Genomic DNA, 23,066 nt, shown 5'->3' on the forward strand with positions numbered 1-23,066 from the left:
AATGATTGATATTCGCTGTGTAATTCGATCTATCATGCCCTTACAGGTCAGCATCTTTACTGCTGGTAGGCGGGGGAAACCGACACCAACTGCCATTACCTATAAACACACCAACCAACAATGTGTTAGGCTAAATGTTGGCAGTTGGAAACAGCTGTTATTTCCCACAATGCAATGAGGTTTACAAACAGGAAACTGTCCATGGTCATGTCATCACACTATGGGAGGGGTTTTACCACAATATCAGCCATACAGACCCCCCCCCCCCCCCCCCCCCCGATGATCCCTTCGAGAAAAGGAAAAGATTTCTCATGGGAAAGGGGGTATCTGCTACTGATTGGGATGAAGGTCAATCCTGGGTTAGAGTTCCTCCTTAACAAGCCTCTCCCAGGGTCATGTGACATCAGTAATATCATCCCTCTTTCTATAGACCTGATTATACGGACCGTGTGGCATCACAGAGGGGGCGTTGTGTCCTGACTGGGAGATACACAGCCCTGCCATCTGGGGGATGCATTGCACACAGCATGGGGTGGGGGTCACACACATGAAGGATTGGGAGGGGACACTGGCCAGCATGTGGCTGTTAGTGACCAGCATCTGTTTTCCTGCTCAGTGGACAAACATTCAGCTCTCAATGCACTTCATTCTGCCTAGCGCAGGCCTATTGCTATGAATGAACCCCGGAATCTGCATGCTGCCTATCACAGAAGAGACACCTATATAGACAACCGCTGTGACAAATGGCCACTAAGGCCAAAGGTAGCGGCCCCGCCCTCGCCATTTGCTCCTGATTGTCAATCAATAGTACTTATGTAGCTACCAAAAGGTCAATATACTCGACTGGGACGGGTCACAGGCTACATTCATCTTCAAACAAATAATAGAATAGATAAAAAATATGCAATAAGTTAAACTAGACTGACCTGCTTGTAACGCGGTGCTGATGACACTTCCGCAAGGGTGAGCTACAGCAGCCAATCGGCTTTCAGTTACCTGGCTGATTTCTGATTGGCTGCTACGACCCGTGGACGATTGATAAACAGGAAAGATGGCTACCAAGCCAACCTTAAAGTGGACTGGTCAGCTGAACGCAGTGGAGACGGACCTTTTTCGAACTGAAGCAACATGCAACTGAAGGTTCTAATGACTGACACCAGGGGGCCTGACTACACACATTAGATATCGCTCACCTGAAATGATCGGTATGGGTTACTTTGGGCGGCAGACCTGACGTTTTGCGCTTGAATAAGCCGTATGCGGGGGAGGGGGTGGCGTGGGAGTACGCGGCTAAACAGAAGTGACGTTGGGCTGGGGGTCACTCCTAGCGAAGGTCTGTACACCCCTGATTCAAATCTCTGATGATCGCGTCAGCTGATCTGGTGGCGATATCCTAAATGACCCATGAATTAATAAGCAACAATCGGCTGCTAACTGGGTGATATCAGATCACAGTGATAGGTGCTGAGAGGTGTAAGGGTGTTCCATATATTGCTTGATTTTTGTAAGCTGATCAACCTTCCGTTCCAATGATTTTCTCGGATCGGAGGAGAATCGATACCGCGATATGGCCACCTGATTAATCTTTCGATCGATTTCTGGCTGAAATTCGTTGAGAAGATTGGGCATGCTGGAAAATCTCGGTCACAATTTATCAGCCTTTTTGCAACCCGTACTATGTTCTGATGTGACCCAGGTGAGAGTTGTATAGACTAATCTTTCTATCCCCAGTCTTGGTTTTCACACCAGAGACGCCTCAGTAGATCAGCCGATTGAGGATTGTATTATGTCTCTGAAATACGAATTTGAAAAAAAAAAATGTTTTGGGTAGTTTGGGAAGAAGTTAAGACCTCTTCCGGGTTTTTATTGCTGTCGTGCGTCCCTATGCATGATCATTTCCACCATTTTCAGCCCAGTAAGTGGGGAAAAATAAAAAAATAGATCTATATTTATTGCAGAGCATGGAAAAACTAAAATCTTTAACTCATTTATTGGCATTATTTATTTTCTGTCAAAGCCAAAGCGGACCTGAACTCACCACTTCCTCTCTGCTCTAAAAATATAAACCGCAGCATAATAACCTTTACAGAAAAACATTTCTTTGTTATAGCGGATGCAAATCCTGCAATACATCTGCAGTGTGTCTACTTCCTGCTTTCATGGAGGCAGACATGGGGTTAACATCCTCTGTTTACAAATTAGCTGCTCTGCCGTGACAGTCAGCTGACACGGTTGAGAAATCAAATTACAACTTGTGATTAGTCACAGATGAGGGGGGATTAGACAGGCTAAACTCTCTAAATACATACAGGGTACATTTCTCTCTGTTTTCCTTCTGCCCTGTGCAACAGTTCAGGTCCACTTTAAGGGTGTTTTTAAAGGGAACCTAAACTGAGAAGGAGATGGATTTTTCCTTATAAAATAATACCAGTTGCCTGACTCTCCTGCTGATCCCGTGTATCTAATACTGTTAGCCACAGCCCCTGAATAAGCATGCAGATCAGGTGCTCTGACTGAAGTCAGACTGGATTAGCTGCATGCTTGTTTCAGGTGTGTGATTCAGCCACTACTGCAGCCAGGGAGATCAGCAGGACTGCCCTGCAACTGGTATTGTTTAATAGGAAACATCCATATCGCTCTCAGTTTAGGTGCCCTTTAAATCTAATGTGTGTGCACATTTATTCAGACTTCCCTACACTCCGAAAAAAAAGTATTCTTGCCCTTTTTAAGAGGATGAAAAAAAATAAATCGCCCAACGCCATTGCTCTATAACCAAATCCTGGCCGACACACATAAAATGGCCGGAAACAAACAGAGGTCGAAATCACTGACAGATAAAGTTTAACACATAATGGCCGAGTGTAAACAGATAACTTGAAAACTTGGGTAATACGCCCGGAATCAGGACGCCAAACTCTCCACACAAACCGTACGTACAAAATGGCCTCCGTAAGGCATCGACTACACCTACCACCATCAATTCACACGTCACCTACAGGAAATCTGACAGGAACTGTTTGTATAGCTCTGGGGAAGGCAAGTATCTCAGATCTAAAGGTTACAGGTACACTTTGATATATTTCTATATACAAAACACTTGAACATAAGCCTAAGTCAACACACAGCACTCTCCCGCTAACGAGGAGGTAAAAAATATATATATATTTAGATTTCTTTACACAAAGTTTCAAGGACTGCAACAGATGAGAATTGGACATCTTATGTAAACTATTCCCAGTCAACCGAGACCAAAATGTGCAGGACGAGCCTCGGGGACTTGGGACAGAGCGAGTACAAGTCACGTGACTAGAAACAAAATGGCCGACCGTACAACACCCATCTATAGCCTGACAGGGGCGTCTAAAGAACCAGATACAAAAATAGAGCTAAGATAGAGGGCTAAGCACAGTGAGCAGGTCACTAAGGGGGCGGGGATCGAGAATGGAAGCATGTCGCTAAAAGGTACCACTAACAATAGAACGGTTATTTCCCTTATCGAGGGAGGTCTGCAGCTCCTCGTAATCGTTGCCTCGGGATTCAGAAGACCTCAGAGAAGGGGCTAGTGGTTCTAGCAGGTGTTGTATACAATCGGTGGGGCTCCCAGATGTACAATAAGGCTTCTCTGCAGGGGTAACACAGAGAAAGGTGCAGTTCAGAAGGAAAGGATTGTCTGTACAATGGTGATCTCTCTCTGTGTGGGGGTCTCAGTTTCCCGTTACACTGCCGTTTCCTGGTCCTCCCTCTGGATCATTTGGTAGTGCTGCCGGTTCTCCAGGTAGGCGGCGAGTTCGGGGTCCTTGGCTTTCTCAGCGCGATTCTTCGGGGTATCCCCCTGCAAGAGACGGGGGTGAAAATTTAGCATAAAGGGTCTCACACTATTAGATCTATCATCTGACAATATGGCAGACGAGAGCAACATGTTACAGAATGGAACAAGGCAAATTCTGATAGCGGCCAGGAAGTGATGAAAACAAGACATGCCCAACTACATTTTCCAGCATCCCTGCATTACAGTAGAAGACATGAGGAGGCGGAACTTTCACAGGAAGTGGTTGCTGAGCAATGTAAGATCCCAGTCTCCTAACTAGAAACTACTTGGCAGCAGAGGTCTGAAGCCTGTACAGAGTGGTGCACGGCTCAGAGGTCTGATGCCTGTACGGAGAAGTGCTCAGAGGTCTGATGTCTGTACAGAGAGGTGCACGCCTCAGAGGTCTGATGCCTGTACGGAGAGGTGCACGGCTCAGAGGTCTGATGCCTGTACGGAGAGGTTCACGGCTCAGAGGTCTGATGCCTGTACGGAGAGGTGCACGGCTCAGAGGTCTGATGCCTGTACGGAGAGGTGCACGGCTCAGAGTTCTGATGCCTGTACGGAGAGGTACTCAGAGGTCTGATGCCTGTACGGAGAGGTGCTCAGAGGTCTGGATGCCTGTACGGAGAGGTGCACAGAGGTCTGATGCCTGTACGGAGAGGTGCTCAGAGGTCTGATGCCTGTACGGAGAGGTGCACAGAGGTCTGATGCCTGTACGGAGAGGTGCACAGAGGTCTGATGCCTGTACGGAGAGGTGCACAGCTGCAGGCAGCCACGCAATGGGTCTCTCAGTTTGAAAAGTTCATTTCCAAAGTCAATTCTTTCAATGTACACTAACCACAGCTCTGCGTAATATGTTGGTGCTTTATAAATACAATAAATGAATAAATAAAATACACCACAGTGACTTCTGTCAGAATTTATCTTGCTAAGTTTTGGGTTGTCAGGTTTTAACTTTTTCTATTCATAAAATTCTACAAGAGAAAAGCAGCCCAGCTGAGAGAGCTAACAGCAGGCGTCAGGGAGAAACGGGGGAGGAGGTACAATAAATCTAGCCACTCATTCACTAAAGGTGCCTATTTTCCTCAGATGTAATCATTCATGTACAGAAAACAAGCTTCTATGGTTTGTTGGAATACACAATTTTGTCGCTCAGAATTTTGAATTTTATGATCGTATCTGAAGAGAGAGTGAGAAGCTCCCTAATCAACCCGTTTATGGGATCAATAATTGCCTTACAATTACGTACGATTGCAAAAACCCAATGAAATGATTGCATCTGGGGAAAATATTGTACAGTTAATGGCCACCATTATAGGCAGCTCCCAAATCTGATCATCCTTCCTCCCCTAAGGGCCTGTTTCCACTACATGCAGAAAAACTGACTCCAATGAATGCCTATGGGTCTGTTTCCACTAAACGCGATTTTTCTGATGCAGATTTTCCCATAGGCATTCATTGGAGTCAGTTTTTCTGCATCCAATCTGTGTGTAGTGGAAACAGGCCCTGCCCAAATCTTCTCCCTACACAATCTACATTTGCTCATCAGTCAGATTTTCTGACCATCAGTTGCTTCTTATGTTATCCAGTGAGTATGCGTATCTCTTTCTCTGTAGAGCTGCAGCTATTGGCTGTCATGCGCCAAAAGTTAATAGCAACTACTTTGGATTACATAGGAACAGTTGCCTAGCAACTTACGACAACTGTAGCAACAGGGCTATGGAGGCTGACATATTTATTCCCTTTTAAAGGACCACTATCGCTAAAATGTTTTGACAGCTTGCATGCTTGTTCCAGGCGGGTGATTCACACACTACTACAGCCAAATACAGGGCCGGTTTAAGCAACAATGGGGCCCTAGGGCAGAATAAACCTGGGGGGCCCCCCCAACATATACCCCGGAACAAAAATCGGCATTAGGGGACCTTTTTTGCAGCTGGTATAGTCAGGGTGTGAAGTCCCAATCGGTCAGAGCTCCACATTCTGGCTATCCCAGCCTGCATGGGGGACAAGGGGTTAAAAAGTTTCAGGAGCGGGGGAACCCCACATAATTTTTTTTTTTTTAAATTCCCACACTCTAAACATAAAAAAAAAATTGGGAAAATAGGAAAAAAATGACAGGGATCTTCATACAGCCATATTGCGCTGTATAGCGATCCCTGGCCAAAAGCGCTGCGGCTGGACCCCCTGGAAACCCCATCAGGAAATTTATTGCGCTTTCGTTTGATGCATGTAAAATGACACTACCGTTAGGTTTGCTACTAAAAGTGACATTTACCGCATTTAAAACTATACTTTTTTCCTTCTAAACTTTAAAATCGATTTTCTCAAAAACTATAATGTCTTTTTGAATAATTGTTTTTTCCTCTTATTCCTAATGATCTCCTTAACATATCCTGCACATTTAGGATTTCTAGCATTTAAGGTGGATTTGCTATTAACCATTAAAGTCGGCAGGTTTTTAAATGTGTTTTTTTTTCCTTTAAAACTTTAAAATCGATTTTCTCAAAAACTATAAGGCCGATTTGAAATTTTTTTTTTCCTCTTGTAGCCACTAGGGGCCCCTACAAGCTCTGGGGCCCTGGGGCAGCTGCCTCCTTTGCCTTAATGGTAGCGCCGTTATAGATCAGCAGGATATCCAGGCAACTGGTATTGTTTAAAAGGAAATAAATATGGCAGCCTCCATATTCCTCTCACTTCAGTTGTCCTTTAATCTGGCCATACATCACCCGATGTGAGGCCAGATCGACCATTAGATAGATACCTCCCTGATCGTATGAGATCAGAGAGGGATTTGTCTACCCAACACACTGTCCAGTGATTTCCAATAGATTCCAGCATGAAATTCCAGCTGTCATCATGAAATCTGCGGGGACACCTAAGTGTATAATTGTCCCCCCCCCCCACCATGCGTATTATTCTCACCCGACCACCGGCAAAACTCCTGCCGTCATTGCAAGTGCTGGTATCACATGACACTGGCGCATGTGTGACATCACAACATATGCCAAGTTGTGTGGTACCATCTTACACTTAATCCCTCCCTCAGGACCATCCCTATCCCAGTGACCGGCATGCAACGTGCTACAGGGGAGATGGAGCGCGGAGTCCTGTACCCCATCCTGTCTGAAGGCTGTACTTGGGGACATGGCTGATGGGGTTAACGAGGGCGAGAGAGAGGGAGAGATGGAGGGGAGACTGAGAGAGGGGAAAAGGGGAAAAGGAGAGAGGGAGAGAGGGAGAGATGGAGGGGAGACTGAGAGAGGGGAAAAGGAGAGAGGGAGAGAGGGAGAGATGGAGGGGAGACTGAGAGAGAGGGAAAAAGGAGAGAGGGGGGAAGAAGAGGGAGAGGGAAGGGGAGAGGGAGAGATGGAGGGGAGACTGAGAGAGGGGAAAAGGAGAGAGGGAGAGAGGGAGAGATGGAGGGGAGACTGAGAGAGGGAAAAAGGAGAGAGGGGGGAAGAAGAGGGAGAGGGAAGGAGAGAGGGAGAGATGGAGGGGAGACTGAGAGAGGGAAAAAGGAGAGAGGGGGGAAGAAGAGGGAGAGGGAAGGAGAGAGGGAGAGATGGAGGGGAGACTGAGAGAGGGAAAAAGGAGAGAGGGGGGAAGAAGAGGGAGAGGGAAGGAGAGAGGGAGAGATGGAGGGAAGACAGAGAGAGGGGAAAAGGAGAGAGGGGGGAAGAAGAGGGAGAGGGAAGGAGAGAGGGAGAGATGGAGGGGAGACTGAGAGAGGGAAAAAGGAGAGAGGGGGGAAGAAGAGGGAGAGGGAAGGAGAGAGGGAGAGATGGAGGGAAGACAGAGAGAGGGGAAAAGGAGAGAGGGGGGAAGAAGAGGGAGAGGGAAGGGGAGAGGGAGAGATGGAGGGAAGACAGAGAGAGGGGAAAAGGAGAGAGGGGGGAAGAAGAGGGAGAGGGAAGGAGAGAGGGAGAGATGGAGGGGAGACAGAGAGAGGGGAAAAGGAGAGAGGGGGGAAGAAGAGGGAGAGGGAAGGGGAGAGGGAGAGATGGAGGGGAGACTGAGAGAGGGGAAAAGGAGAGAGGGGGGAAGAAGAGGGAGAGGGAAGGGGAGAGGGAGAGATGGAGGGGAGACAGAGAGAGGGGAAAAGGAGAGAGGGGGGGACAAGAGGTGGAGAGAGGGGGGAACTAGAGGTGGAGAGAGGGGGGAACTAGAGGTGGAGAGAGGGGGGAACTAGAGGTGGAGAGAGGGGGGAACTAGAGGTGGAGAGAGGGGGGAACTAGAGGTGGAGAGAGGGGGGAACAAGAGGGAGAGGGAAGGGGATAGGGGGGAAGAAGAGGGAGAGGGAAGGAGAGAAGGAGAGGGGGGGAGGAGAGAGAGAGAGAGAGAGAAAAGGAGGGGTGGGGGGGGGGGGAGAAGAGGGAGAGACAGACATGGCCGCCACACGTGTTTTGGGCAAGGGACCAATACTAAGAAGATAACCTCATTGTAGTGAAATGTTATAGTGCAAAATTTACTGCAGCCCGTTTTGGAAACTAAGATCCCCCAGTTGTGGTCAACCTGTGTTTTGAGTGCCGAGGGTTAATGAATGTTAGCAGGAGTCATGGTGGCAGCAGCAATGTTGGGGATCAGGGGGCCATAATGGCCAGACTTGGTTGGGGGTAGTCGTGGTGGCCTCACCATTTTTGCTAGTGGGAGACATTAGTGGCCACACTTGGTTGGGGAGGAGTCATGGTGGCCACACTTGGTTGGGGAGGAGTCGTGGTCGTGGGGGCCACACTTGGTTGGGGAGGAGTCGTGGTCGTGGGGGCCACACTTGGTTGGGGAGGAGTGGTGGTCGTGGTGGCCACACTTGGTTGCGGAGCAGTCGTGGTGGCCACACTTGGTTGCGGAGCAGTCGTGGTGGCCACACTTGGTTGCGGAGGAGTCGTGGTGGCCACACTTGGTTGCGGAGAAGTCGTGGTGGCCACACTTGGTTGCGGAGGGGTCGTGGTGGCCACACTTGGTTGCGGAGGGGTCGTGGTGGCCACACTTGGTTGCGGAGGAGTCGTGGTGGCCACACTTGGTTGCGGACTGGTTGCGGAGGAGTCGTGGTGGCCACACTTGGTTGCGGAGGGGTCGTGGTGGCCACACTTGGTTGCGGAGGGGTCGTGGTGGCCACACTTGGTTGCGGAGGGGTCGTGGTGGCCACACTTGGTTGCGGAGGGGTCGTGGTGGCCACACTTGGTTGGGGAGGAGTCGTGGTGGCCACACTTGGTTGCGGAGGGGTCGTGGTGGCCACACTTGGTTGCGGAGGAGTCGTGGTGGCCACACTTGGTTGCGGAGGAGTCGTGGTGGCCACACTTGGTTGGGGAGGAGTCGTGGTGGCCACACTTGGTTGCGGAGGGGTCGTGGTGGCCACACTTGGTTGCGGAGGGGTCGTGGTGGCCACACTTGGTTGCGGAGAAGTCGTGGTGGCCACACTTGGTTGCGGAGGAGTCGTGGTGGCCACACTTGGTTGCGGAGGAGTCGTGGTGGCCACACTTGGTTGCGGAGGAGTCGTGGTGGCCACACTCGGTTGCGGAGGAGTCGTGGTGGCCACACTTGGTTGGGGAGGCGTCGTGGTGGCCACACTTGGTTGCGGAGGAGTCGTGGTGTCCACACTTGGTTGCGGAGGAGTCGTGGTGGCCACACTTGGTTGCGGAGGGGTCGTGGTGGCCACACTCGGTTGCGGAGCAGTCGTGGTGGCCACACTTGGTTGCGGACTGGTTGCGGAGGAGTCGTGGTGGCCACACTTGGTTGCGGAGGAGTGGTGGTCGTGGTGGCCACACTTGGTTGCGGAGGAGTCGTGGTGGCCACACTTGGTTGGGGAGGAGTGGTGGTCGTGGTGGCCACACTTGGTTGCGGAGGAGTCGTGGTGGCCACACTTGGTTGGGGAGGAGTGGTGGTCGTGGTGGCCACACTTGGTTGCGGAGGAGTCGTGGTGGCCACACTTGGTTGGGGAGGAGTGGTGGTCGTGGTGGCCACACTTGGTTGCGGAGGAGTCGTGGTGGCCACACTTGGTTGCGGAGGGGTCGTGGTGGCCACACTTGGTTGCGGAGGAGTCGTGGTGGCCACACTCGGTTGCGGAGGAGTCGTGGTGGCCACACTTGGTTGCGGAGGGGTCGTGGTGGCCACACTTGGTTGCGGAGGGGTCGTGGTGGCCACACTTGGTTGCGGAGGGGTCGTGGTGGCCACACTTGGTTGCGGAGGGGTCGTGGTGGCCACACTTGGTTGCGGAGGGGTCGTGGTGGCCACACTTGGTTGCGGAGGGGTCGTGGTGGCCACACTTGGTTGGGGAGGAGTGGTGGTCGTGGTGGCCACACTTGGTTGCGGAGGAGTCGTGGTGGCCACACTTGGTTGCGGAGGGGTCGTGGTGGCCACACTTGGTTGCGGAGGAGTCGTGGTGGCCACACTTGGTTGCGGAGGAGTCGTGGTGGCCACACTTGGTTGCGGAGCAGTCGTGGTGGCCACACTCGGTTGCGGAGGAGTCGTGGTGGCCACACTTGGTTGCGGAGGGGTCGTGGTGGCCACACTTGGTTGGGGAGGAGTCGTGGTCGTGGTGGCCACACTCGGTTGCGGAGGAGTCGTGGTGGCCACACTCGGTTGCGGAGCAGTCGTGGTGGCCACACTCGGTTGCGGAGGAGTCGTGGTGGCCACACTTGGTTGGGGAGGGGTCGTGGTGGCCACACTCGGTTGCGGAGGAGTCGTGGTGGCCACACTTGGTTGCGGAGGGGTCGTGGTGGCCACACTTGGTTGCGGAGGAGTCGTGGTGGCCACACTTGGTTGCGGAGGAGTCGTGGTGGCCACACTTGGTTGCGGAGGAGTCGTGGTGGCCACACTCGGTTGGGAGGAGTGGTGGTCGTGGTGGCCACACTTGGTTGCGGAGGGGTCGTGGTGGCCACACTTGGTTGCGGAGGAGTCGTGGTGGCCACACTTGGTTGCGGAGGAGTCGTGGTGGCCACACTCGGTTGGGAGGAGTGGTGGTCGTGGTGGCCACACTTGGTTGCGGAGGGGTCGTGGTGGCCACACTTGGTTGCGGAGGAGTCGTGGTGGCCACACTTGGTTGCGGAGGAGTCGTGGTGGCCACACTCGGTTGGGAGGAGTGGTGGTCGTGGTGGCCACACTCGGTTGCGGAGGAGTCGTGGTGGCCACACTTGGTTGCGGAGCAGTCGTGGTGGCCACACTTGGTTGCGGAGGAGTCGTGGTGGCCACACTTGGTTGGGGAGGAGTCGTGGTCGTGGTGGCCACACTCGGTTGGGAGGAGTGGTGGTCGTGGTGGCCACACTTGGTTGCGGAGCAGTCGTGGTGGCCACACTTGGTTGCGGAGGGGTCGTGGTGGCCACACTTGGTTGCGGAGGGGTCGTGGTGGCCACACTTGGTTGCGGAGGGGTCGTGGTGGCCACACTCGGTTGCGGAGGAGTCGTGGCCACACTTGGTTGCGGAGGAGTCGTGGTGGCCACACTTGGGTGGGGAGGAGTCGTGGTGGCCACACTTGGTTGGGGAGGAGTGGTGGTCGTGGTGGCCACACTTGGTTGCGGAGCAGTCGTGGTGGCCACACTTGGTTGCGGAGGAGTCGTGGTGGCCACACTTGGTTGGGGAGGAGTCGTGGTGGCCACACTTGGTTGCGGAGAAGTCGTGGTGGGCACACTTGGTTGCGGAGGGGTCGTGGTGGCCACACTTGGTTGCGGAGAAGTCGTGGTGGCCACACTCGGTTGCGGAGGAGTCGTGGTGGCCACACTCGGTTGCGGAGGAGTCGTGGTGGCCACACTCGGTTGCGGAGGAGTCGTGGTGGCCACACTCGGTTGCGGAGGAGTCGTGGTGGCCACACTTGGTTGCGGAGAAGTCGTGGTGGCCACACTCGGTTGCGGAGGAGTCGTGGTGGCCACACTCGGTTGCGGAGGAGTCGTGGTGGCCACACTCGGTTGCGGAGGAGTCGTGGTGGCCACACTTGGTTGCGGAGGAGTCGTGGTGGCCACACTTGGTTGCGGAGGAGTCGTGGTGGCCACACTTGGTTGCGGAGAAGTCGTGGTGGCCACACTTGGTTGCGGAGGGGTCGTGGTGGCCACACTTGGTTGCGGAGGGGTCGTGGTGGCCACACTTGGTTGCGGAGGGGTCGTGGTGGCCACACTTGGTTGCGGAGGAGTCGTGGTGGCCACACTTGGTTGCGGACTGGTTGCGGAGGAGTCGTGGTGGCCACACTTGGTTGCGGAGGGGTCGTGGTGGCCACACTTGGTTGCGGAGGGGTCGTGGTGGCCACACTTGGTTGCGGAGGGGTCGTGGTTGCCACACTTGGTTGCGGAGGGGTCGTGGTGGCCACACTTGGTTGCGGAGGGGTCGTGGTGGCCACACTTGGTTGCGGAGGGGTCGTGGTGGCCACACTCGGTTGCGGAGGAGTCGTGGTGGCCACACTCGGTTGCGGAGGAGTCGTGGTGGCCACACTTGGTTGCGGAGGAGTCGTGGTGGCCACACTAGGTTGGGGAGGCGTCGTGGTGGCCACACTCGGTTGGGGAGGCGTCGTGGTGGCCACACTCGGTTGGGGAGGCGTCGTGGTGGCCACACTCGGTTGGGGAGGAGTCGTGGTGGCCACACTCGGTTGCGGAGGAGTCGTGGTGGCCACACTCGGTTGCGGAGGAGTCGTGGTGGCCACACTCGGTTGCGGAGGAGTCGTGGTGGCCACACTTGGTTGCGGAGGAGTCGTGGTGGCCACACTCGGTTGCAGAGGAGTCGTGGTGGCCACACTCGGTTGCAGAGGAGTCGTGGTGGCCATACCTTTGTTATGACCCCGGCAGACTGTCCCCCAGGCCGTGGCAGTCACTCCAGGGAATGATGTATATCTTTCTCTGGATAACACGGAGTTCACAGGGAAACCACAGAGATTATCCACAAGCCCTGTAAGCTCTCCCGGCAGACAGTAAAGTCTGAACATTATTAGAAACATGAAGGGGAAGCTCATAAAGTCTCTCCGGCCTAACACTGAACAAACGAGGGTAGAACTGCAGTGATTGGCTGCACATCTCACAAAGGGAGATGCAAAGTCTGATTGCAGCAGATTAATTAGGGGAACATGAAAGATGGAGATGTCAGCCCATGGAGCAGAGCACAGCGGACACCACTGTTCAATGTTACACGGGACAGGAATGACTGAGCTCTCTGCCAAGAACCAATAACACCCCCCCCCCCAGATATCTCCAGGAATGGTGAGTCATCTCATTACCAGGAACCGAGGAGGAGGGCCTGACCACAGTCCAGACACAGCCAGGTATGCAGTGACAGCATTGTCTGATATCTGCACTATTGCCATGGAGGTGAGGGCTGAATACACACAGGTATGTTATCTCATCAGTGCAGCTCCTGTGCTCATATAAAGAGCAATCAGCTTTTATGGCCCCTTCCTGCTTACGCTGCGCCCGAGCAAACCTTGTACAAATAAAGCAGTGATTACAAACGGGTTTTCCCTGCTTTCTGGTGAATGTAAGGCACAGGACGACTCATCGCTGGTACACGCGAGGGGATCAGCGGCCAGCCTCTCGAAGGGAGCGATTTTCTTAATGTGGATCTGAGATAAACTTTTACTCATTGCATAATTGTGTTCCTTTCATGTAGTTTATAGGGCATGCCTCAAGCCAAATACTTTTTTTTGCTTTGTTTTAATAATTCTCAATAAACTAAACAAGCCTCGCCCACAGCTTTTCAGAGAGCCTTGGCACTGTAGCAAAGGCTTATGGGAGCTCAATCTAGGCAGGAGGAGGTTACTAGCCAGAGATTTCAGAGGCAGAGGGGAGGAGGAGAGGGGATTGAATTTACACACAGGCAAGCTGATAGCATCTCCAGCCCTCAGCATGTGACAAAGAGAACATGGCTGCCCTCATTGTATCACAGCAATAAATAATCATAAACTTTTAAAGCTGTTTACAGCTAGATATCCTGTGTAAGCTAACCTTTAGATAAGATATATAGACAAGTTATTTGTTATAGTTACTTTTTTTTTTTCCCAATGTAACCACTTGCCGACCGCCCACAGCCGATGGGCGGCGGCAAGGGCTGAGCCCAAACGACCGCAATACGCCCATTGGCGGCGGGCGTGGTTATGCGGCGATCAGCTGCCGGCAACAGGCTCCGCCCACCTGGCACAGCAACCCGCCGGCCGTTCGGAAGTGCCGGCGGGTTACTAGCTCCTCGATCGCCGCTACAAAGTGTATAATATACTTTGTAATGTATACAAAGTGTATTATACAGGCTGCCTCCTGCCCTGGTGTTCCCAGTGATCGAGGGACCACCAGGGCAGGCTGCAGCCACCCAGGTAAGCACCCAAGCACACTGATCTGCCCCCCCCCTCCCCCTGATCACCCTCAGACCCCCTCCTCCCGCCCACCCCTCAGACCCCTGTTTGCACCCAATCACCCCCTAATCACCCATCAATCACTCCCTGTCACTATCTGTCAACACTATTTTTATGATTATGTCCTAAACTGCCCCCTGGGGGCTCCTGATCACCCCCCCCCACACCCTCAGATCCTCCCCAGCTTCCCCCCCCCTGCGTATTGTATACATTTATCCTCACCCGTCAATCACCACCTGTCACTGCCACCTATCAGATCAGACCCTAACCTGCCTCTTACGGGCATCTGATCACCCACACACACCATCAGATCGCCCGCAGACCCACCCTCACATCACCTCCAAAGTGCATTGTTTACATCTGTTCTGCCATCTAATCACCCACTGTTCACCCCTGTCACTGCTACCCATCAGATCAGACACCAGCCCTGATCACCTCGCCAGTGCATTGCTTGCATCTATTCCCCCCTCTAATCACACGTTGAGACACCCATCAATCACCTCCTGTCACCCCCTAGCACACCTACTCATCAGATCAGGCCCTAATTTACCCCGTGTGGGCTCCTGATCACTTGGCCAAACCCTCAGATCCCCCTCAGACCCCCTTCCGATCACCTCCCCAGTGCATTGATTGCATCTATTTTCCCCTCTAATCACCCCCTGAGACACCCATCAATCACATGCCCATGTTCTCTGCTGCCATGTCCAGGTCACGATTTGTGAACATCCTGCACTTCCTGCACTTCAGTGCCAATACAACCTGTCATCTAAGAGGCCACCCTGCTTATGACCGGTTCCTCAAAATTCGCTCCCTCATAGACCACCTGTCATCAAAATTTGCAGATGCTTATACCCCTGAACAGTCATTTTGAGGCATTTGGTTTCCAGACTACTCCTCACGGTTTTGGGCCCCTAAAATGTCAGGGCGGTATAGGAACCCCACAAGTGACCCCATTTTAGAAAGAAGACACCCAAAGGTATTCCATTAGGTGTATGATGAGTCCATAGAAGATTTTATTTGTTGTCAAAAGTTTGTGAAAAAAAAACCAATAAAAATCAATTTCCGCTAAGTGTCATTTTCCACTAACTTGTGACAAAAAATAAAATCTTCTATGAATTCAACATACACCTAACGGAATACTTTGGGGTGTCTTCTTTCTAAAATGGGGTCACGTGTAAGGTTCCTATACTGCCCTGGCATTTTAGGGGCCCTAAACCGTGAGGAGTAGTAGAAGTATGTGTAAAAATACACCCCAAAACACATTATACTACTTCTCCTGAGTACGGCGATACCACATGTGTGGCACTTTTTTTGCAGCCTAACTGCGCTAAGGGGCCCAAAGTCCAATGAGTACCTTTAGGATTTCACAGGTCATTTTGAGACAATTGGTATAAAGACTAATCCTCACGGTTTAGGGCCCCTAAAATGCCAGGGCAGTATAGGAACCCTACAAATGACCCCATTCTAGAAAGAAGACACCCCAAGGTATTCTGTTAGGTGTATGACGAGTTCATAGAAGATTTTATTTTTTGTCACAAGTTAGCAGAAATTGATTTTTATTTTTTATTTTTTTCACAAAGTGTCAATTTCCAGTAACTTGTGACAAAAAAAAAAAATCTATGAACTCACCGTACTCCTAACAGAATACCTTGTGGTGTTGTCTAAAATGGGGTCACTTGTGGGGTTCCTAAACTGCCCTGGCCTTTTAGGGGCCCTAAACCGTGAGGAGTAGTCTTGAAACCAAATGTCTCAAAATGACCTGTGAAATCCTAAAGGTACTCATTGGACTTTAGGCCCCTTAGCGCAGTTAGGGTGCAAAAAAGTGCCACACGTGGTATCGCTGTAGTCAGGAGAAGTAGTGTAATGTGTTTTGGGGTGTATTTTTACACATACCCATGCTGGATGGGAGAAATCTCTCTGTAAATGGACAATTGTGTGTAAAAAAAAAAATCAAAACATTGTCATTTACAGAGACATTTCTCCCACCCAGCATGGGTATGTGTAACAATACACTGCAAAACACATTATATTACTTTTCCTGACTATGGCAATACCACGTGTGGCACTTTTTTGCAGCCTAACAGCGCTAAGGGGCCCAAAGTCCAATGAGCACCTTTAGGCTTTACAGGGGTGCTTACAATTTAGCACCCCCAAAATGCCAGGACAGTAAACACACCCCACAAATGACCCCATTTTGGAAAGTAGATACTTCAAGGTATTCAGAGAGGGGCATGGTGAGTCCGTGGCAGATTTCATTTTTTTTGTCACAAGTTAGCAGAAAGGGAAACTTTTTTTTTTTTTGTCTCGAAGTGTCATTTTCCGCTAACTTGTGACAAAAAATAAAATCTATGAACTCACCATGCCTCTGAGTGAATACTTTGGGATGTCTTCTTTCTAAAATGGGGTCATTTGGGGGGTATTTATACTATCCTGGAATTCTAGCCCCTCATGAAACATGACAGGGGGTCAGAAAAGTCATAGATGCTTGAAAATGGGAAAATTTACTTTTGGCACCATAGTTTGTAAACGCTATAACTTTTACCCAAACCAATAAATATACACTGAATTGATTTTTTTTTTAATCAAAGACATGTAGCAGAATAAATTTGGATAAAAATGTATACAGAAATTTTACTTTATTTGACAAATTTTATCACAGAAAGTAAAAAAAAAAAATCAATTTGTTTTGACAAAATTCATGTCTGTTTTGATGAATATAATAAAAACTAAAACTCGCAGCAGCAATCAAATATCACCAAAAGAAAGCTGTATTAGTGACAAGAAAAGGAGGTAAAATTCATTTAGATAGTAGGTTGTATGACCGAGCAATAAACCGTTAAAGCTGCAGTGGTCTGAATGGAAAAAAAAGGCTCTGGTCCTTAACCTCCTTGCCTGTTCAATTTACGCCGGCAAGGAGGAAGCGCAGAATTTAAAAAAAAAAATTTTTTAAATCACGTAGCGAGCCCAGGGCTCGCTACATGATAGCCGCTGAGCGGCGGCATACCCCCACCCATCCCCCCTTCGGCGATCGGAGTAAGCAGGAATTCCCGTTCAGAATGGGATTTCCTGCAGGGCTTCCCCGGTCGCCATGGCGACGGGGCGGGATGACGTCACCGGTACGGGAGCAGGCCGACGTGCGGTGGGATCTTGGGACAGGAGCGCGCCTACGTGCGGTGGGATCTTGGAACGGGAGCGTGCCGATGTGCGGTGGGATCTTGGGACGGGAGCGCGCCGACGTGCGGTGGGATCTTGGGACGGGAGGGCGCCGACGTGCGGTGGGATCTTGGGACGGGAGGGCGCCGACGTGCGGTGGGATCTTGGGACGGGAGCAGGCCGGCGTTCGGTGGGATCTTGGGACGGGAGCGGTGGGATCTTGGGACGGGAGCGCGCCGACGTGCGGTGGGATCTTGGGACGGGAGAGCGCGCCGACGTGCGGTGGGATCTTGGGACGGGAGCGGTGTGATTTTGGGACGGGAGCACGCCGACGTGCGGTGGGATCTTGGGAAACGAGCAGGCCGACGTGCGGTGGGATCTTGGGACGGGAGCGCGCCGACATGCGGTGGGATCTTGGGACGGGAGCAGTGGGATCTTGGGACGGGAGCGTGTCGACGTGCGGTGGGATCTTGGGACGGGAGCGTGCCGACGTGCGGTGGGATCTTGGGACGGGAGCAGGCCGACGTGCGGTGGGATCTTAGGACGGGAGCGTGCCGACATGCGGTGGGATCTTGGGACGGGAGCGCGCCGACATGCGGTGGGATCTTGGGACGGGAGCAGTGGGATCTTGGGACGGGAGCGTGCCGACGGTCGGTGGGATCTTGGGACGGGAGCGTGTCGACGTGCGGTGGGATCTTGGGATGGGAGCAGTGGGATCTTGGGACGGGAGCAGGCCGACGTGCGGTGGGATCTTGGGACGGGAGCGTGCCGACGTGCGGTGGGATCTTGGGACGGGAGCACTGGGATCTTGGGACGGGAGCAGGCCGACGTGCGGTGGGATCTTGGGACGGGAGCGTGTCGACGTGCGGTGGGATCTTGGGACGGGGACGCGCTGATGTGCGGTGGGATCTTGGGACGGGAGCGTGCCGACGTGCGGTGGGATCTTGGGACGGGGACGCACCGGCATGCGGTGGGATCTTGGGACGGGGACGCACCGGCATGCGGTGGGATCTTGGGACGGGGACGCACCGGCATGCGGTGGGATCTTGGGACGGGGACGCACCGGCATGCGGTGGGATCTTGGGACGGGGACGCACCGGTATGCGGTGGGATCTTGGGATGGGGACGCACCGGCGTGCAATTGTATTTTGGTAAGGGAAGGCACACTGTTGCGGTCTCAGAGATTGCAGGGAGAGAGTCCCGTGTCGGGTAACATGCAGAGCGCTCTGGTACCAGCCTGTGTATGGAATGCACATTAAACATGTAGCTGCAGGGAGGGGGCAATAAAGAAAGGGGGGCTGGAGAGAAGCTGCCTGCAGCTGTCTGGAATTCCTTCGCTTCTGTCTTAACCTTTCTCCCAACACTTCCCGCTCCCCCTCCTCACACCCCTGCCAATCGCCTCTGCACCAGCAGCTGTCACTGCTCTGGAGGGGGGGGGGGGGGGGTAACAAACAATAGAGGGTGTGGGTGGGGGTCACAGGCAGGGGTACAGCTGGGCGAATTACCACAGAGAGGCCCATATGAGTCTCTGAGCTCTTTACACACAGGACACTCCGCTCACTAGATAGAAGTGCTTTGTCTGACAGCCCAGGGGAAGCATTATTAGTATTTATGTAACGCTGACATCTTCCGCAGCGCTGTACAGAGTATATAGTCTTGTTCCTAACTGTCCCTCAGAGGGGCTCACATTACAATCCCTACCGTAGTCATGTATTAATCCTAGTTTAGAGCCAATTTAGGGGAAAGCCAAATAACTTATCTGTATGTTTTTGGGGTGTGGGAGGAAACTGGAGTGCCCGGAGGAAACCCACACAGACACGGGCAGAACAAAAACTCTTTGCAGATAGTGCCCGACCTGTTCTTGGTTGATTCAATCACATTGATAGACAGTATATATTTCCTGGAAATCCTGCACCTGATATCCATAATAACATGGTAGGACATTAGACTAGCAGAAGAGGTCAGTGCTGTATAACTACATAATAATAATAATATGGTAGGACGTTAAGTCTATGGAAGTATTAGAGTGTAAGCTCCTCTGAGGGCAGTCAGTGACATGACTATGTACTCTGTAATGTGCTGCAGAAGATGTCAGTGCTATATAAATACATAATAATAATATGGTAGGACATTAGACTATGACTATGGTAGGATTAGAGTGTGAGCTCCTCTGAGGACAGTCAGTGACATGACTATGTACTCTGTACAGTGCTGCAGAAGATGTCAGTGCTATATAAATACATAATAATATGGTAGGACATTAGACTATGACTATGGTAGGATTAGAGTGTGAGCTCCTCTGAAGACAGTCAGTGACATGACCATGTACTCTGTAATGTGCTTCAGAGGATGTCACTGCTATATAAATACATAATAATAATATGGTAGGACATTAGACTATGACTATGGTAGGATTAGACAGACTGTGAGCTCCTCTGAGGACAGTCAGTGACCTGACTATGTACTCTGTAATGTGCTGCAGGAGATGTCAGTGCTATATAAATACATAATAATAATAATATGGTAGGACATTAGACTATGACTATGGTAGGATTAGAGTGTGAGCTCCTCTGAGGACAATCAGTGACATGACTATGTACTCTGTAATGTGCTGCAGTAGATGTCAGTGCTGTATAAATACATAATAATAATATGGTAGGACATTAGACTATGACTATGGTAGGATTGGAGTGTGAGCTCCTCTGAGGACAGTCAGTGACATGACTATGTACTCTGTAATGTGCTGCAGGAGATGTCAGTGCTATATAAATACATAATAATAATAATATGGTAGGACATTAGACTATGACTATGGTAGGATTAGACAGACTGTGAGCTCCTCTAAGGACAGTCAGTGACATCACTATGTACTCTGTACCGTGCTGCAGAAGATATCAGTGCTATATAAATACATAATAATAATATGGTAGCACATTAGACTATGACTATGGTAGGATTAGAGTGTGAGCTCCTCTGAGGACAGTCAGTGACATGACTCTGTACTCTGTAATATGCTGCAGGAGATGTCAGTGCTATATAAATACATAATAATAATATGGTAGGACATTAGACTATTACTGTGGTAGGATTAGATTGTGAGCTCCTCTGAGGACAGTCAGTGACATGACTATGTACTCTGTAATGTGCTGCAGAAGATGTCAGTGCTATATAAATACATAATAATAATATGGTAGGACATTAGACTATGACTATGGTAGGATTAGAGTGTGAGCTCCTCTGAGGACAGTCAGTGACATGACTATGTACTCTGTGACTAAATAAACATTTGGAGGAAAGAGAGCACAGTGATGGCCGATTGGTCTGCAGCTGTCTTGCACAGTCCAATCAGCAGTCTAGGATTTTGGCTGCGCTGTCCAATCACAGGGCATTTGTAAAGATAATAACACAAGCCTCTGTATGTACAGAACACTATGGCAGTAGCTTGGCTGTATTTGTCCAGCTCAAAGGTAATAAGAATGACAGCTTCCCTTGCCTGCGCTTCCTCCACCCCGAAATTCCACAGACCAACCACACCTGGCTGCACCCCCCTCCCCCAGCTTACCTGCAGGTCTGTCTTCATGAGCGATGCCCCCGCCTCCACTATATAATGACAGATGGTTCTCTGACGCAAGGATGCCGCAAGGTGCAGTCCAGTCTCCCCACTGCAAGGCAGACAGAGAAGGGGGGGCTGAGACAAGTTATAGATCACCTGACACCGGACCACCCAATACCGACATCTCAGACACAGCTACACCCGCAGCTGTCACAAGCACAGTGTGAAAGCGCACAGTGGAGAACAGGAGAAATGGAAAACCTTTGGAAATGCGCTTTTCAATTTGAAAAAGCCTTTTGTGCAGCTGTAATCTTAAAGAGGAACTCCAGTGAAAATAATGTAATAAAAAAGTTCTTAATTTTTACAATAATTATGTATAAATGATTTAGTCAGTGTTTGCCTTTTGTAAAATCTTTCCTCTCCCTGATTTACATTCTGACATTTACCACACGGTGACATTTTTACTGCTGGCAGGTGATGTCAGTGGAAGGAGATGCTGCGTGCTTTTTAGACAGTTGGAAACAACTGTAAACAGCTGTTATTTCCCACAAATTACATCAATGAAAGAAGCAGAACTGCACTAGCTAACGTCTATGGTCATCCTAACACAGGAAGTGCGACCATATTGGTCTTATCATAAGCTCTGCAGATGCGAGGGATGACAGACTAGCAAAGGTACAACACCACCACAGCGGAGGCCAAAATTTGTGTATTGTTGTCTTATTTCGGAACATTGTGCTTTGGACAGACAAGACCAAAGGGGAGAGGTTTGCTCATAGTGCATTGTGAGGTAATAACCAAACACAGCATATATTCAAACCAACTGTGAAGCATGGAGGTGGAGAGGATTTGGGCTTGTTTTGAAGGCACAGGACCTGCGCACCTTGTGGTCACTGAGATCATTATGTCATCATGTATACCAGTACAAGTAGTCTCAAGTCCAAGGTGAGGCCATCTCTGATGGGTAAAGCTTGGCCGAAATTGGGTCATGCAGGACGACAATGATCCCAAGCAAATCTATACCAAAATCACATCTCCTACAAATACAAGCAACATTTAGCCACTGCTGCATCTTCAAATAATATCACACAAACACGCTCCTAAGGATAATGCTGTAATATTGCCTGTGTGTTAACTGAGAGGCCCCAAATTGTTTGGTTAGATGTGTTTATTGAATCAGAATTCCAATTGATTAAAAGATTTGTACAGTGTATGGTGTGCTTTGAAGGAACCTGAAATGAGAGGGATATGGAGGCTGCCAATGTATTTCCTTCTAAACAATTCATATTGCCTGGCTGTTCTGCTGATCCTCTGCCTCTAATACTTCTAGGCATAGCCCCTGAACAAGCATGCAGCATATCAGGTGCTCTGACTGAAGTGTGACTGGATTAGCTGCATGTTTGTTTCAGGTGTGTGATCCAGACAGTACCGCAGCCAAGGAGATCAGCAGGACTGGTATTGTTTAACAGGAAATAAATATGGCAGCCTTCGAAACCCTCTCACTTCAGGTGCCCTTTAACTGCTGTTAAAGAAATTGTAAATAAAAGTATTGAGAACAATAGCAACCTGATTATGTGGTCAGATACTACCGGCTCCCCCATTTTGTAGGGTCTGCTAGGAGTTTCAAGGCCTGCCCTTCCATTTAAATAAAGCAAGTAAGGCTACATAACTCCCCAATATCTACAGAAACTGGAATACAGAGTCGGAGCGGAGGTACTCTTTAACCACTTAATGACAACCAGACTTATAAAAGCATCCTGGAGCCGTTAAGAGGCTCTAGCAGAACGTTTTTAGAAGTCAGACAGTGCTGCTGCCGCTGTGCGCGTGCGCGCTCCCGCGCGTGCATTCCCGTGCACGTGAGATTAGTGAGGAAAAACCTACCATAGAAAAAAATACCTTTATTTCCAAATACTATATTGTCACCATACTTTGTACTAGGGACATAAGTGAAATCTTGTGATAACCAGGACAAATAGGCAGATACAATGTGTGGGTGTTATGTACAGTAGCAGTAGCAGTGTTTATATTAAAAGTCTAGGGGATGCAATTGGAGAAAGTGTATTTTTTTTTCATTTTTTCCTTGTTTTTCCCTTTAAAATGCATAGAAAATGAAGTAATTACTAAAAACAAATATCAACCCCAAAAAGCCCAATTGGTGATGAAAAAAACAAGATATAGATCATTTTATTGTGATTAGTAGTGATTAAAGAGACACTTAAGCCAGAATAAAAAAATGA

At 50.4% G+C, this 23,066-nt stretch overlaps 1 protein-coding gene across 7 annotated transcripts in view; it reads right to left on the minus strand.

The window, feature by feature from the left end:
• Positions 1-262: 262 nt before the first annotated feature.
• DGKZ (diacylglycerol kinase zeta) overlaps positions 263-23,066 on the minus strand; it is a 514,388-nt gene continuing 491,584 nt past the window's right edge. For 6 of the 7 annotated variants that reach the window (XM_068260321.1, XM_068260320.1, XM_068260319.1 and 3 more), the window contains 2 exons: positions 20,839-20,938; positions 263-3,832 (listed from right to left, as the gene is read on the minus strand). In XM_068260321.1, the coding sequence (XP_068116422.1) occupies positions 3,716-3,832; positions 20,839-20,938 (217 nt within the window). In that variant the 3' untranslated portion in view covers positions 263-3,715. The remainder of the gene's footprint in view (positions 3,833-20,838; positions 20,939-23,066) is intronic. The other variant, XM_068260317.1, reaches the window with a different exon arrangement.

Source organism: Hyperolius riggenbachi, chromosome 11, assembly GCF_040937935.1.
Source record: "Hyperolius riggenbachi isolate aHypRig1 chromosome 11, aHypRig1.pri, whole genome shotgun sequence".
Lineage (NCBI taxonomy): Eukaryota > Metazoa > Chordata > Amphibia > Anura > Hyperoliidae > Hyperolius > Hyperolius riggenbachi.